General features: G+C 38.8%; 1 protein-coding gene across 2 annotated transcripts in view; it reads left to right on the top strand.

The window, feature by feature from the left end:
- Window positions 1-13,878, top strand: part of LOC136259194 (rap guanine nucleotide exchange factor 6-like) — a 34,963-nt gene extending 21,085 nt beyond the window's left edge. For both annotated transcript variants that reach the window (XM_066052674.1, XM_066052675.1), the window contains 34 exons: window positions 337-993; window positions 1,865-1,901; window positions 2,281-2,312; window positions 2,635-2,742; window positions 3,913-4,017; window positions 4,424-4,509; window positions 4,588-4,657; window positions 5,366-5,515; window positions 5,615-5,776; window positions 5,854-5,961; window positions 6,505-6,576; window positions 6,641-6,772; window positions 6,924-6,971; window positions 7,025-7,085; window positions 7,436-7,482; window positions 7,595-7,715; window positions 7,772-7,862; window positions 7,945-8,125; window positions 8,230-8,391; window positions 8,459-8,535; window positions 8,594-8,704; window positions 8,768-8,825; window positions 8,894-8,974; window positions 9,080-9,181; window positions 10,452-10,551; window positions 10,610-10,658; window positions 10,838-10,916; window positions 10,971-11,123; window positions 11,179-11,253; window positions 11,390-11,524; window positions 11,626-11,722; window positions 11,858-12,025; window positions 12,194-12,262; window positions 13,578-13,878. In XM_066052674.1, the coding sequence (XP_065908746.1) occupies window positions 337-993; window positions 1,865-1,901; window positions 2,281-2,312; window positions 2,635-2,742; window positions 3,913-4,017; window positions 4,424-4,509; window positions 4,588-4,657; window positions 5,366-5,515; window positions 5,615-5,776; window positions 5,854-5,961; window positions 6,505-6,576; window positions 6,641-6,772; window positions 6,924-6,971; window positions 7,025-7,085; window positions 7,436-7,482; window positions 7,595-7,715; window positions 7,772-7,862; window positions 7,945-8,125; window positions 8,230-8,391; window positions 8,459-8,535; window positions 8,594-8,704; window positions 8,768-8,825; window positions 8,894-8,974; window positions 9,080-9,181; window positions 10,452-10,551; window positions 10,610-10,658; window positions 10,838-10,916; window positions 10,971-11,123; window positions 11,179-11,253; window positions 11,390-11,524; window positions 11,626-11,722; window positions 11,858-12,025; window positions 12,194-12,262; window positions 13,578-13,600 (3,807 nt within the window). In that variant the 3' untranslated portion in view covers window positions 13,601-13,878. The remainder of the gene's footprint in view (window positions 1-336; window positions 994-1,864; window positions 1,902-2,280; window positions 2,313-2,634; window positions 2,743-3,912; window positions 4,018-4,423; window positions 4,510-4,587; window positions 4,658-5,365; window positions 5,516-5,614; window positions 5,777-5,853; window positions 5,962-6,504; window positions 6,577-6,640; window positions 6,773-6,923; window positions 6,972-7,024; window positions 7,086-7,435; window positions 7,483-7,594; window positions 7,716-7,771; window positions 7,863-7,944; window positions 8,126-8,229; window positions 8,392-8,458; window positions 8,536-8,593; window positions 8,705-8,767; window positions 8,826-8,893; window positions 8,975-9,079; window positions 9,182-10,451; window positions 10,552-10,609; window positions 10,659-10,837; window positions 10,917-10,970; window positions 11,124-11,178; window positions 11,254-11,389; window positions 11,525-11,625; window positions 11,723-11,857; window positions 12,026-12,193; window positions 12,263-13,577) is intronic.
- Window positions 13,879-15,940: the final 2,062 nt, after the last annotated feature.

The following is a 15,940-nucleotide window of genomic DNA, read 5'->3' as shown; positions in this document are numbered from 1 at the left end:
CCAGTAGCAGCAGCTGAACTTATTATTAAATTGGATGTAGCAATTTGTAGGGTCACTGCAACCTGGGATGGTTATTTAATTTGTGTTAGTAATTTAGTTTGTGTTAGTAATTTAGTTTGTGTTTTCCCTTTGATTCATGCAGCATGTTGATATTGTACTGAGTTGATTAATGGGTGTATGGTTCAATATAGGGGACAGTGTCTTTAAATCCCTTACCTTTTTTAATTTATTGCAATGGAACAGAACATCTATATTTACATGTCTATAAAATTTTTTGCGTCTATTTAGAATATTAAATGTTCATTGAATATGTTTGATTTTGTTGTTCTTGTGTAGTTCAACTACCCCAGTTTAACAGAACAGCCATTATCGTCCACACCAACAACTGGTTCATCTGGTCAACGGTCACCTGAAGACATGGATGGTGTATCAGGACAGTTTACCAGATCATGTTCTCCACCAAAACGTGTTTTTGGGATCAAAAACTCTGTCAGCAGTTTACCAATTTATCCAATGAACGACCAAAGCTCAACAATCACGGATGGCAAGGGTGGAACACTTCCAAACTCAGTTAGTGATGGGAACATTACAGAGATTAGTGAATCGGATCACTTGACGGGGTCTGAATCCCAGTACCCCAGAGATCTAAATGACTTGGACTTATTTAGTAGTCTTCGTTTCTCACATCATAGAAGTGAGGCTACTCGTGATAGTACCATTAGTGGAGCAAGTAATGATGAAGTGTTTTCAAATTCTCCGATATCACTCTCAAGGAGAGTATCATGTCCTGTTAAAGTATCATTACCAAGATCTTTATCGAATGATAGTTTGGATAAAGCTTACGAGTCATCCATCATTGTGGATGATAATATGTCACTTACTTACAGTGCTAGGTCAGGAGATGACAGTGAACTGGCCAGTAGTAACTATAAGAATGGCAAGAGACTGGATGTGCCCGGCCACTTGAGCGGATCCGTGTCTTCATTATTGTCTGTAAGTACACTTGTATGTGTGTATGCAATAGGAGCATGTACACTACACACACACACACACACACACGCACGCACGCACGCACACACACACACACACACACACACACACACACACACACACACACACATGCATGCACTTGTGCACACATATGCACATGCACACACATGTAAACAAACACACAGATCTATTCACATTCCAGACAGGGATATAGACAGCTAAATGTGATAATCTAATTTGGAGGGTACTTAACTCAACAAACACAATCACATTTGGAGTCACATCAACTCCACTACAACCACTATCTATTGGAGCCATTTATTGTCATTAGTAACACCTGAATGGTGTGGTAGCCACTAGCCCATGGGAATGTGTTTTGTGTTAGAACTAAACCATATACATGCACTGTTTTTATGTTTTGTGTTGTAGCTTCATGTTGTTGATTGCTCTAGGCTATGTCACATATATATGTGCTCATATTAATGTGTATTAAACAAGATTTGGCATTGTATGGTTGCTGGATACCTAGTATAATTATGATGGGTGTGTGTACTCAGTCATGTATATGTACCTTACTAGTCCAGCCTTGATGTGTTTGTTGATAGTATTTAGTGTAGTGTAGTGACTTAATTGTTGTCCCTGATATGTAGAATGTGTTTATGGGAGTGACTCTTAATAAACATGGCTGTCATCAACGCTAGGGCATATAGATCCTCCAATAAGTTTTATGTAATGAATTCATCGTAGGCTTAGTGTAACAACATTGTGTGTATCACATGTCATGTGAGCACAGTTACACGTACCTGTATGTCAGTTGATAAATGTACAGTATATATGGTTTTACAGTAATTGTTAACCTCTCGTTTAATCTTAGGATGATGAAATGTACCCAGTAGATAGAACAAGTGACAGTAAGTGTGTGTGTAATTTTATGTACACTAGTATTGTGTGTTTGTGCCTTTGTATATGGCAAATTGTAGTATCATTGATTGCTCATATATATGTGTACAAGACTCTTTACTCTATTTAATGCTCACTCAGTACCAGATGTGATTTTAATTTGAATGCCAAGAAAATCTTTTTTTGATACTGTCTGCCCTGAATTGTGTTTGCATTAAAAATTGGACATTGTAAATTGAATTAGGCCTATTGGAAGCCCATACAATACACTATATAGTTCATTTGAATGGTTGCCATGGATTGGCTTTGTTAAGATATGTGATGAGTCATTGTATTGTGTGTGTATTGTGTCTACAAGTGTCCATTGTCTGTGTTGTCTCTAAACTGTAGTTGATTCTGATGAAGAATCTGAAATGTCTGAGGTATGTAAGCAGTGTGTACTTGTACATCTGTAGTAGATCGTGCATGCTTACTTGACCACAGACAGTATGTGCGAGCAGCATACACTTACACACACTTACATGCATGCTCACAGTTATACATGAGCAAACACACCAGTAAGTTTGACTCATGAGAAGAAAAAAAAGGCTGGAGCACTTTTATGGCCAGCATATATACATGCGACTACTGTATATAGTTTTTCAATTACAATATATAATAATATTGCTTACAACAGTGAGAACGAAGGATACTGTATTATCTACATGATGCATACAGACATATGTTACACTCCTTTCCCTATAGGGGTCCAGTGGCACTCTGGATTGTGTATTATCTTGTCTGTCAAAGCCACCCCATGAGAGAACTGAAGAAGACATAGAGGGATTGTTGGATGTGCTAGCAATGTTGCCGGTAAGTGTACCACTTCTGTTGACGAGATAAGAAGTGTATAAGTAATGTTGTACATTCATACACTGGTGTACAGGTGTATAAACTCTGTACATATGTCATACGGGTCAAGGGTGTAGATGTGTGCAGTAGTTTGGTTGTGTGTATACAGGTAATTGTATACATTCATGCATACGTGTGCATGCATGAATGTAACACTACACATACCTGCATGCACACACTCATGTACATGTACAGTATGCATATGTACACACACACACACATGCACACTCATGTATGCGTATGCGTACACACACGTGCGCACACATACACAAACACGCGCGCACACATACAGTACACACAAACACGCACACTCATCCTGCACATTATAGCCATGCTTCACACTACATGTACACACACAATTCTCCCTAACTCAGTAGTACTACTGGTAATCATACCACCATAGTGTATTATCACATTTTAAAGTGCCATGTAATTTGCTTAGTCTATCATTATTGTGTGTATTACACACTGAATGGAGCTCCATTGTCTCAGCACTACTGGGTGTACACTAGTGTTATAACTCAATGGCTTACCTACTGTAGCACTAGTGTGAGTTACACATCAGTGACAAGAATTACACACCACGACTTGTATCCAAAACAATCTGTTAGTGTAGCCATGCCCTATTAGGCTGGGCTAACTGTTTGGGAGTGTCACTTCAAAGGGTGTAGCTTTCTTTGCAGTGTGCTAATTTGTTTGTGGGTGGTATATATTATATGTTTTTATAATGTATATTATTATTATGCTCATTAAATACCAGAGTATCCAGTTGGTTTCTGTATTATTGTAATGTATTTATAAATACAGCCACCTCAATAATAAGACTACCTCTTTATAGTGACCATGTCAAACATAGCTTAGATGTACTTCATAACCTCATTAATAAGACCACCTCGTTATAGTGACCATTGTCAAGTACATGTATGTAAGTCCCAAACATAGCTAAGGTGTGTTTCATGACATCATTAATAAGACCCCTCATTATAGTAGCCAAGTTTTTGTCCCATGAGTGGTTCTCTTAACGAGGTTTTACCATGTAATTGACTGCATATGTTAGGCCGTAACGTTCGTCCTTGTACATATAACTCTATACACATGTTGACTGTCCTAATTTGTTTATTCTGTTACTAGGCCTTCTCTAAGCTCACATCTGCTGTACGTCGCTCCATTCTCAAGTTGATGGTACTCAAAACTGTTGACGAAGACAACACTATCATTATCAACAATGGAGAAGAGGTGTGTGTGTGTGTGTGTGTGTGCGTGTGCGTGCCTGTGTGTGCAGCATTTCAATTCTTGTGTATACCGTAAACGGAGGAAAGTTTCGCGTTTTTTGTGGTTTCAAAGCAAACCACAAAAGTTTCCTCGCTAAATCAATAATTTACAGTGTACTATATAGCTACGTTTAAGCTTTACCGCGAAACTTTCACCATGAATAGTCTCAGTAAGCCTTAACTGTGAAATTTTCGCCCAGCGAAACTTTCCCCATTTACAGTATCATAAATCATGATAATGTTTCTTATTATTTACATACAAAGTTATAGCATTGGTTGTGTGCTTTTAAGAGTTTAGCAGTTACTTCTGTACTAGGAGTTTCCCTCTTTAATCCCCATGTATACATATATGTATGAAATGTTCTTTACAGGTTGACAGCTGGTATGTAGTGTTGAATGGATGTCTGAAATTTTGTCGAGAACAAGACCAAGAGAAACTCTTACATGTTGGAGAAAGGTATGAAACAGCTTTATTTGTATGGTATATGTCCATCAGCTAACGTACTCTTTAGTGATTCTTTTCCTTTTCCAACAGTTACGGCATCAACCATTCACTAAAGGTGACACTTCACAGTGGTAGATTACTGGCATCAAAAGACTGTCAGGTGAGCATACTGTTTTTTGTTTGTAGGTGTCTGTCTGTCTGTATATCTTACTGTGTATTAGTGCATAAACAAATGCCGATTTTACGCTTCGAAGGTTTAAGTGCAACATTCAAAGCTTTTGTGAACATTGTATGTAGCTATAGCTAGAATTATGCAGTGGCATAATTTTGAGTGTATTGTAGCTTAATTCAATAAACAATAGTCGTCGTTTTGGCTCTGGCAAATGGAATTTCTCACATTGACACTATTATCTGTCTGTTTAACAAGATATGACAGCAGAAGAAAGCACACAACAAGATATAGCTGCTGTTTAAAAATATTACAGCAGTACACAACTCACGAATGTTCTTTCTCTGCAGCTTTCCCCAACTGTACACTTCGTGATTATCAGTGGGTGTGGTCACTTGTGTGACGCGAGCTAATTAACTTGTCAGACACCTAATGGCTTCACATACACCTTCCATTACTTTCTAGTGTCTCAAGTGTAACTGCCCACAGCGAAAATTGATCATGACGTGATGAGCAGTCGGATTCTTGCAGTCTTCTGTTTGACAATATAACCAGGTTGCCATACGCAAAATTCAAACTTCGCTTATGTCATTCAAATAATGCACCCTTCGAGCTATTGAACGAATACAGTACTTTCGTTTATGCACTACTGTGTATGACTGTTGTACATTCAATTTGTGACCTTCTCCTCCCCTCCAGTATGGGTTCCTACACATCAGTGAGTTCAGTGAGATCATCCATGAAGGAGAGGAACACATCAAGAGGGAGACTGATGAGGACGGACAAACTGTTAAAGTGATGGAGTTACGTGCGGCTGGTCCTAAAAGAGAAGGGTACTTTATCATCCAGGTGTGTGTGTAGTGTGTGGGTGTGGGCGCGTGCATGTATGCATGCATATGCATCTTAATATATTGCAAACTATTTTACATATCATTTACTGGTTGACAGGCTACTCCAGACCAACTACTAGATCACTTACTGGAGGAGAGTGTGGATGATTCCTACCCTGCTGACTTTCTGTTGACCTACCGAACATTCCTCACATCACCAGGACAGATCTTTGACAAGTTAATGACCAGCTGGAATGAGAGAACTGAAGTTCATGATCGGGTAAGTGTGTACTTTAGTGTGTGCGTGTTTGTTTGTCTCTTTGTTTGCTAGTTTATGCTCACATGATCTAATTACAGATAATACACATAGTACTACACTGGGTCACCAATCACTATGGTGATTTTGATGGTGATGATGAGATGACTGGGTTCCTGGATAGGTTTGAAGAACTCCTAAAAGGAGAGGTGAGTTAGTTACCGCCTGTTATTTATTTATTTATTAAGGCTTTACAGCACAAGTGCTGAAGGTCTGTAGGACACCTAGTCCCACAGCCTGTTTAAAGTTGTTAGTATTCTAATAGAGGAGGTACGACACGCACACGTGAGCGCATATGTTTGTACAGGGAAGTTATTTCGTGGAGTTATCAACGAAAAATACGTGCCGATTAAACTCTTTTCTTATGCTTAATTCAACGGTGCAATCTATCCCAGTGGTTCAGTTTCGATATATATAGCCTTTTGGAGGAACTGTCACGTGGTGAATAACTAACCGTACAAAATAAAGCCAAGCAGCAAGTTGGGAGGAGAAAACCAGTGAAAATCAACTGTACAAGTGTCTAAGTAGCTTTGTACTGTAGTTCATCAAAATTTGTCTACGGATTAATTTTCTGTGATGTAACCATTTTGAAGAATGCAATTACTGTGAATTCTTTTCAATAGCGCTTAATTCGTGTTGTACCTCCTCTGGTATCCTTAGACACATGTACATGTATATTTAAAATGTTTTAGAACAAACTTGGTCCTCTAAGAGCACTGGATATCGCAAGAAGTACTTACTCTAAACCTCGTACCATTGAATTGGTAAGTGACTTGCCAAGTGCTCATTATTCATGGTTACTGCTGTGTTCTTTTTAATGCCCACCAGGAAAGAGAAGCAGCTAAGACTGCAATAGATTTCCAGATTGGTGGAGGGCATGACATGGAGCCACTTATCTTTGTTATTGGTGTGCTAGTTGGGTCAGCCGCCCACCAGAAGGGACTCCGAGTAGGAGATCAAGTAATAATATATGTGTGTAGTGTGTGTGTGTGTGTGTGTGTGTGTGTGTGTGTGTGTGTGTGTGTGTGTGTGTGTGTGTGTGTGTGTGTGTGCTGCAAGTATGGGTGTTTGTGTAAGCTGCTTGTTTTATTGTTTGTATTTTTCTTTCCAGCTTGTTTCCATCAACAATTCTAATTGTGAAAAGATGTCATTGACAAAGGTACACATAAAGTATTACACAGTCGAGTAGTAATCAGTTTATTACATGTGTAGGCTCAAAAGCTACTACAGAACAACTACAAATTGGAATTAGTTGTGAAAAGCAATTTTCCAGGTAACAGACTTTAGTATAAAATTAAACCAGTAGTTACCATACAGCGGGTTATCTGTGTAAGTTCCAAAGTTTTGTGAATTTTGCACATTGACACTTACTCACAAAATTCAAAATATTGGAGTGAAGAGGTAGTGTTTTCAAACCCATAATGTTTTCTTCTGTCATAGTATCCACATAGAATTATGGAGAAATCATTCATAGGTTTACAGTAGCAATCACAGAAGCTCATGCTGGAGGCTGTTGCAAAAGTTTAGAGCTTGCACAGACAACCCGCTGTATGCTACTGTACTAACCGTATTTTTTTAATGATACATATAGCTAGCTGTTATGTGCTTGCTGTTTCTTTACAGCATACAAGAGTTTTGTTCGTAACACTCCATCATCAGTAATTGATCAGGTTGGTGATGTTGTATATATTTACACATACATACTTAAACATGATACGTACCTTTGTATTTGTGTTAGGCATTAATTAGAATTTTATTTACTGTATTTATTGCTCACCACAGATGGATACAGCTAGTACAGTACAGACAAGAAACAATACACCAGCCCCTCCTCCGATGAGACCTCGTGGATCTTCCCTACAGGCAAAATCCAGAGGTGGGAGTGGCTCCAGCAGGGAATCAGGTGATCTCTTAGAGCCACACCCAATTGTGCAGTGTTATCCACACTTTGTACAATAGGGTCTCCAAGAATTAAACTCAGAGATCCAGTGAAAATTCTTCGTAGTGTGACTCACAAAGTCACTAAGGAAGTAAATAAAGCAATGAAACGGTAAGCATGCATGCAGGCACACATTTTACATACACACGGATGTAACATGTGTGCTGTTTTAAGTTTCTTCTTTTACTTGTAGGCAAAGCACTTATGATCCAGAAGAAACAGATCTACATCCTCCTCGGCCACGCAGTGCATCATCCATGCATACAACAAGTGTAGAAAGACGTAGTAGTTCAGGTAAACGGAAAGCTCCTCTGGCAAAACGAGCTTCTGTAGATGACATAGCAGCCTATGGAGTGGACATGACAGATGGAGAGGTAGAGAATTTTTTTTCTGTGAATCTCCCTGAGTTTTGTATGTAGCTTTAAACACCCCGGTTTAATGCTCATGCTTTTAATGAGTCTATGATTATGGTTTTTAGATAAAACAGTCTTCATCTGTTGGAAATCTAAACAACATTGATTTAAATGAGCCACTCACAGTTATAAATACAAACACTTCTAGTAAAAGTGGCACTCTTGTGGATGCTGTCATCAAGTTGTATACACTGGATCACTCCTACAAGTTTATAAGTGTCTCTCAAGTGAGTGTATGGAAGTAGACATTAAAGTGCTCTTATATTTACTACTGTATTTGTATGTCAACTTTAGAAAACTACAGTTGGTGAGGTCATAGAAAGAGCTGTCCGAGAGTTTTTTCCAGACGACCTTAGCCAAAATGTCAGACAGTAAGTGTGTTGTGATATCTAGGTCGAAGTCATTCTATGTGCCATTTATTCTGTACAGGAATTATTGTATCACTTTGGTAACGGTGGCCGGCAGGGAGGGACCAGTCCGTAACTCAGTACTACCCGAACACCTGGCTGACCTGCATAACTTTATTGGATTAAATAGCAGGTATTACATAGTTACTCCTTCACATATTTTTAAACACACAATTGTCACACTTTGTGTACACAGATATTATCTAAAGAAAAGAGACACATTGGCAACTCTGATACAAGAAGAAGTTCAACAGGTGAGAGCAAGACATGCCTTAGAGATAAGCAGTTGTTACGTATAATTATTATTTATTCCTTATTTCAGGAAATGATCAAAGAGAGCAAAATACATAAACAAATACTCAAGTTAGATCCACAAGTCATCGCACAAGAGTTCACTAGAATAGTAAGCATGATGTACCTAATGTGTGTTTGGTGTGTCCATAATTAAAAATTGCACAGTGACAAGTAGTAATGTTGTGATGAGTTAATTGTGTTGTTATCCACGTAGGACTCTCTGGTGTTCTGTGATATTGATGCAACGGAATACCTTGATGATCTGTGGAGTAGACACGGACCACACTTACATGTCAATATTTCAAAGTTTGAAGAAGTATGTTTGTTATGCATTTAATATGCACTACACATATACATGTATTATGCATCCTTACAGTATATACTGGAAGGTGTTGTCTTGTGTTTTTCAAACTGTATCGTATTGATGACACAAGTGATGTTGCAAACTGTTGAAATCAATAACAAAATTGTGCTTTAAAAAGTTTACTGTTAGGATGCGAATAAGAAACTATCTGATGGAGTAGGGGTGGGGGGCTCCCACCTCGACACTTGCTGTTCATTGTTATGCATCAGATATTTTCTTAGATCAGTCTTGATTTTCACTGATGTGTAACAGTGTGGTAGTCAATTATGCAAACTTTTGTCACATCTTGTACCGATGTACTAATGGTTACACATACTTACGGATGCATACACACACACACACACATGCATACATACATACTCACAAATACTCACAAACAGTGTTGTGAGTAGGCCAGGTCATTTGGGTCACATTTTGTCCGGGTCAAGTGGGTCTTATCCACTTCACTGAATATCTGGGTCTGACCCGGATGAGATCACGTGTGACTATAAGTTAACAAGCTCGATTGTATTGATGGAAATGCAGTTGTAAACACTCAAGAAACTTATGTGGAGCCACACTGACCATTCAGGAATATGCTTTGCTGTCTGTGCAGGGTATGTAGAGCCACGCGCACTTATCGGAATTGTACTAGCTGTGCTTTGTGGGCATGCATGCATCACCAGATCCGTGTTGCTACTTGAAATGTAGGTACTAACTACTGGAAATTCTGTAGCTGCATGTAAACTTACGTGGAGCCATCCCACTTGATAATACGTACGTGGAGCCACACCCACTTGATAATATGTAGCTACTCACTTCTTGCAGACAATTTTTTAATAGTGTAAAAAAATGTAGGGCTGACTAGTGGAACTTGTGGACTTTTAATCTAGCTCTTGGGGCACGCCTCTATTTTAATTAAACCGGGTCACATGCAGGTCCCATCTGGATTACTATTCGGGTCTGTGGGTCAAACGCGTCAACAGCACTGACCCACTTACAATGCTGCTCACAAATACTCACTGATGTACACACACACACACACACACACACACACACACACACACACACACACACACACACACACACACACATACACACACACACATACACACACACACACACACACACACACACACACACACTCACTCACTCACACACACACACACACACACACACACACTCACTCACTCACACACTCACACACACACTCACACATATAACACATGATGTTGTTTGACAGATGACCAACAAACACTTGTACTGGACCGTCACTACAATACTACAAGAGCAGAGCTCAACAAGAAGAGCAGAAATTATAAGACACATGATCAAGATAGCAAGTCAGTGACTGACTATATTCACACTGTATGTTGATTATCAATGTCATTTGTTGTGTAGAATACTTGAAGGATTTGAGAAATTACAATACAATGTTTGCCATACTAAGGTGAGAATAGTGTGTGTGCATACCATGTGCATGTTGTGCGTGTGCGTGTGCGTGTGCGTGTGCGTGTGCGTGTGCGTGTGTGTGTGTGTGTGTGTGTGTGTGTGTGTGTGTGTGTATTGTGTACATGTACGTGTACATCCACCTTGTCTATGTGCTAATCTAATGTACTAATCCTTTAGTGGTCTAAGTCATTCACTTGTTCAAAGATTAAAACCAACATGGGAAAAAGTTCCTGGAAAATATCGTAAAATGAAAAAAGTATGTTGTGAAACTTGTACACGTGATATGGTGATTAATTTCTGATTTTTTTAGGATTTAGAATTATTCATGGACCCTACAAGAAATTTTGTAAAATACCGTAATCTTCTCAAAGTATCTGATCGACCATTAATACCATATTTCCCAGTGGCCAAGAAGGATCTCACATTCATCTACCTGGGGAATGACTCAACGGTTGAGAACATGGTATGTAATTTAATAATTAACATGGATACCTTTACTTCACATAAATTGTCTATAGGTCAACTTTGAGAAGTTGAGAATGATAGCTCGAGAAGTGAAGAACTGCAAACTGTACTGTATGAAGCCAATGATGGTAAGAGAACCCATGGCCAGTAACTAGTTACTGTTCTATTAGAGTATTTCACTAGTGTACTACACACATAGCAAATACAGTTCACACTTCAGTAACATTAAGTGCATTGATAGTACACTTGTGTTCTTCCCAACAGCCTCCACCAGTAGAAGCTGTGATAGTACATCTGGGTACCCCACCCAAATCATTACACGGTTCATTGAGAATAAAGTTCAAGAGTCCTACAGCTTATCAAGCAACTGTCAATAATCTTAAGAGAGTTTATACTCAGGTTAGCAAGTTGTTAAGATTTATTGTATAGCCTTTGAGGTCAAGAATTTTATTCCATTTGCTAACGCAACTATGATTATGCCAACTTTTACATATTCACAGCATCAAATGAGAAAAAGAGTAAAAGCCTTCGTGGAGCAACCTTACATAATAACTGATGAGGGTCACCTTGATGTGTTGTTTAAGATTTTAGTGACAGGTTTGTGAAATTCTAATTGATGCACACTGAGTTTAACATTTGCGTAATGCTATGATTACTTAGTGATTTAAATTGTGTAGAGCAGTTTAATGCCAAACTGGTCCATAAGTACTTTAGTTTGTGGATATTGTTTAGTTCACACACACAAGAAATCAGACAAGAAGCCAGAGAGTCCGTCAGCAAATCGCAGCCACAGAACATCACGGCAAGGCTCCATACCCAGCAGTATACCAATGTCTCCCAAACAGGGATCAGTGTCTTCAGACTCACCTCCACCATCACCAAAAAAGACCAGTACTCTAGGTATGTAAGTGAACTTACAGTACGTACATCTCTTGCCCACCCCACCCCACCCCTCCACCCCTTTGTGAGCACTTGCTTGTCCAACTGCTCAGAGTTTCTATCTTATTTGGGGGGGGGGGGGGGGGGGGGGTATGTATTTAGTATTTCAACATCTTTAACATTTCACAGGTCGCAGCTCCAAGTTAGTATCACTAATAAATGGAGGCAACAAACCCTCCAGCAAAAGAGCAGCTTCTCGTAAGTTCTTATAGTATACCAGCAGTGTGTGCTTGTATAGTATACTGATGTCCCATATATGTAGCTAGTTTAGGAGTAGTGTGGCTTAGTAACAAAGTGAATAGAGGCTGAGTACTATATTAAGCTTGAGATCACACCCAAGTTGAGTTGGGAGCTAAAGAGAAGAGTAATAACAACTGTAGCAGAAACTTGAATAGTACACACATCAAGTCAACATGTAACAGAATTTGCTAAAAGAAAGAGTGAGGCTAGATGTTTGAGTAACAACGTTTTGCTCAATTGTTTGTGAGGAGTAGGCTAGTCTCAACCAGACAAGTTTTCCACATGACACTTAATATGGATTAGGGATCATAAACTGACACTTATGATCTCTAATCAATAAGTACCCTACTGGGAAATCTGTCTGTCTGTGTGTATGAGATTATAGTTGTTAGTAAACAACACTCTTAGCCAGTAGCGTATCTGCAGCAGGGCTTTGTAGGGCCTAGGTCCTGCTAAGTTTGGCTAGTGCCCTACCAAACAGAAGACTACAAAACCCACAATCACCTGCTTTTCATGGCCATTGCATTATCTAACAAGTGAAACTTATTCTATACTAAATTACTCACCAAATTGTATAGAGCCGTCATGAAGCCAATAATTATGACGATTCTAGTTAACGCCCAGCTATTGAGTGCGTCATATATCACCTGTTGTTGGTGATACTGATAAGGACGTGTCTTCCTAGTACTTTATAATCATCATATCTATAAATCCTTGTAGCGTTTCTTTATGTATAAGGTGTAGTGTTGTGTTGTTCTAATGTTGTTAGTGTTACTGTACAATCTAGCTAGCTAAATATACTCATAAAAACCTAAAAGCATGTTTTTTGTAGCTGAAATGGCCTCAGATGCCATTTTGCAGCTGTTGAAATTCAAAAAATTTCTGGGGAGGGATATGCCCTGCCCTCAGCAGCACATACAGTACCCCAGTCGAGGCCCTAGCTGTGCCCTACCAATAGGGAAAGTCTAGATACACCACTGCTCTTAGCTAGTTAGCGATAAGGTTCTCTGCAGCTGATAACATGTATTAAATCCCATTGTGTGAGAGTGTGTCAGTGGAGTGCTGGGTGATAACTAGACAGAGTGGCTTCACTATTGTACAATAAGTTAGTTGTCATCCTCATTGTTATTACACTAGTCCTTAGCTTCACCTCATAGTAACAATGATGTCACCCTAGTAACAGAATATATAACTGTAACATATACACCATTTTGACTATCACATATATCACATATAGCATTATTGTGAATTTTGATTTCTCTTTTCTTTACAGCTAAAATTTGGGCACCATTATGATCCCACAGACTTTTTTGAATGCAATCACAAACCATCGAACATGTCATTTGTACATATTAATATACTATTTTATTGTCAGAGTGTCCTTATAGTTGTTATTGTATAGAGAAGAAGATATGTTAGCACTATTATAATATTGTAATATAATGTATTTTGTATGTATGTCCTGTATAAACACACACACACACATACATTCATTTTGTGGTTGTTGTAAAACTGTGTTCTTGCAGTGTTTCGTTTTGTCTCCTTTTTTTAATGATGATTATTGATGTTTATAATCAAGGGCATAGGAATCGGAAGGGTGGGCCCCCACACTATTTTCAAAAGCATGTTTTGGCCCCCCCACTTTTTGGGTCAAGTAGCCAAAGCTATATACACACAGAGAGAAATACCTCCATACACAAGAAGCCATACAACCATCATGCAAAATCACTCTGGGGTGTGGCATCACCAGTCCATCATATCTGTCAAGCCATTCATTGTATTGTGTTAAACACAAGAAGTGCCTGTAATTTTATTTCTGTTATGCTTGCACACGAGTGAGAAGTTTAAACAGTAGAAAATGTGCCACATCCGTGGCATTATATGATGTGGAAAAGATTTAACTCGAATTGAGGTTGGTAACAGATCTAAGGGCACTCTCACTGTAGTGTTGAGAGTGTATGGGAGTTGCTGACTACCGACGATTTATAACCAGAAATTATGAAGACTGCTGAAGTAGATTTATTAAGTAGTCTAAAGAGAAACGTACAAGGATGCTGAAAATGAAAGTGGCCAACCGTGAACACAGTATGGTATTCACGTGATCTGCATTCATTTGGGAACTCCTGCTAGAGCAGACATCCTAGTTTGTAGTTCCTTAAAGGTAACAATGTTTCACTTTTCAGATAACACCTTTTTTTTTTTTTTAAACACAAGGGTTGTTAATTAATTTATATCAATACAAGAAAAGGCCGTTTTCACATTCAAACAGTGGGCAGAGAGGCAAACTCTGCCCAATCCTGTGATATTGTTGCCATCACAGAAGCAGCTGCAGCATTGCCACGCTGAACATCGATAAGCGTGGCAAGCGTGTATCACTTTTCGGATAACAACTATTAATGTTGTAATCCTTGTAGTGTGAAGAGAAGACCTTCACGTGAACATGATTTCTCACGTGATATATAGTCAACTATCAATTAACGGGCACTATGGTTTTCGAACAGCTGCCACTCACTTCATAGAAATCCAACAGCTTAGGTTATTACACCACAAAGTAGCCTACACTAAGCAGCAATTATCCTTCAATAATCAGGCATGTAAGATTAATAGTATGCAAGGTCCGCAAATTCCAGGTTCGAACAAAACCATCCGTTTACGAACATTGCGTTTTACTGAGAAAACAATGCCCATTTTTTTTTTCAAATTTATGTATAATATACCTGTGTTCATTAGCTACCAATGACCAGAAAATGATTTCGATACCTGTAGCACCTAGTCTCGCGTGGCCAGACCGCTTTTTTCCGTGTATTGGGTGGGGAAAAAAGGGTCTGGTGCAACTCCAATAGCTGTTTACTTCTGAGCCGTACCCAGATTCCGGGGACGCTAATTGAATAACATTGGTAACTTAAGAAACTGTTCACGTGCACTTAAAGAACTAAGCTATAAACAATTTATCTTAGCTACCTGTGCTGGAATATGCTGCTGCAATTTGGGACCCATACCACCTAAAGGACATAAATAAAATAGAAATGATACAACATAGAGCAGCTAGATTTGTCCTGAATCGACCTTGGAGAAGGAATATGCGAGATAGTATAACTGATATGCTAACATCATTATAGAATGGCCACCACTCCAATTAAGGAGAAAATGTGCAAGATTAACTCTATTATACAAGATTATCCACAACCTAACTGAAATACCTAACAGCTACTTACCAACATTATCACCTGTCACCATTACAAGATCTAATCATGAACAAAAATTCCTACATATCATAAATCAATAGACAATTATAACTAATTTTTGCCAAGAACAATACCAGAATGGAATGGACTACCACAAGACATCATCAACCAACAAACTATTGACAGCTTCAAACAATTATTACACAATCACTTTTAATTTAATGTACATTAGCACTTATGCCCCAGGCGGGCTCTGCTAATTAAACAATATAGCTACTGAATAATAGCTAATAATACTATTGGTAGACTAGGGTCCGCAACGTGAAAAATGAAGTAGCAAGAAGCAAATCCCCGACTATCGTAGTATGTTACCCTTAGTGCCCCATCACTAATACCACCCTTGGTTTGGAACTGAGTTCCCTTGTTGGAGAGACACCGGCGCAGATTTTAA

This window comes from Dysidea avara, chromosome 6 (assembly GCF_963678975.1).
Source record: "Dysidea avara chromosome 6, odDysAvar1.4, whole genome shotgun sequence".
Lineage (NCBI taxonomy): Eukaryota > Metazoa > Porifera > Demospongiae > Dictyoceratida > Dysideidae > Dysidea > Dysidea avara.
The sequence above is the reverse complement of the archived record's forward strand: the minus strand, read 5'-3'. Positions and strand labels throughout refer to the sequence as shown.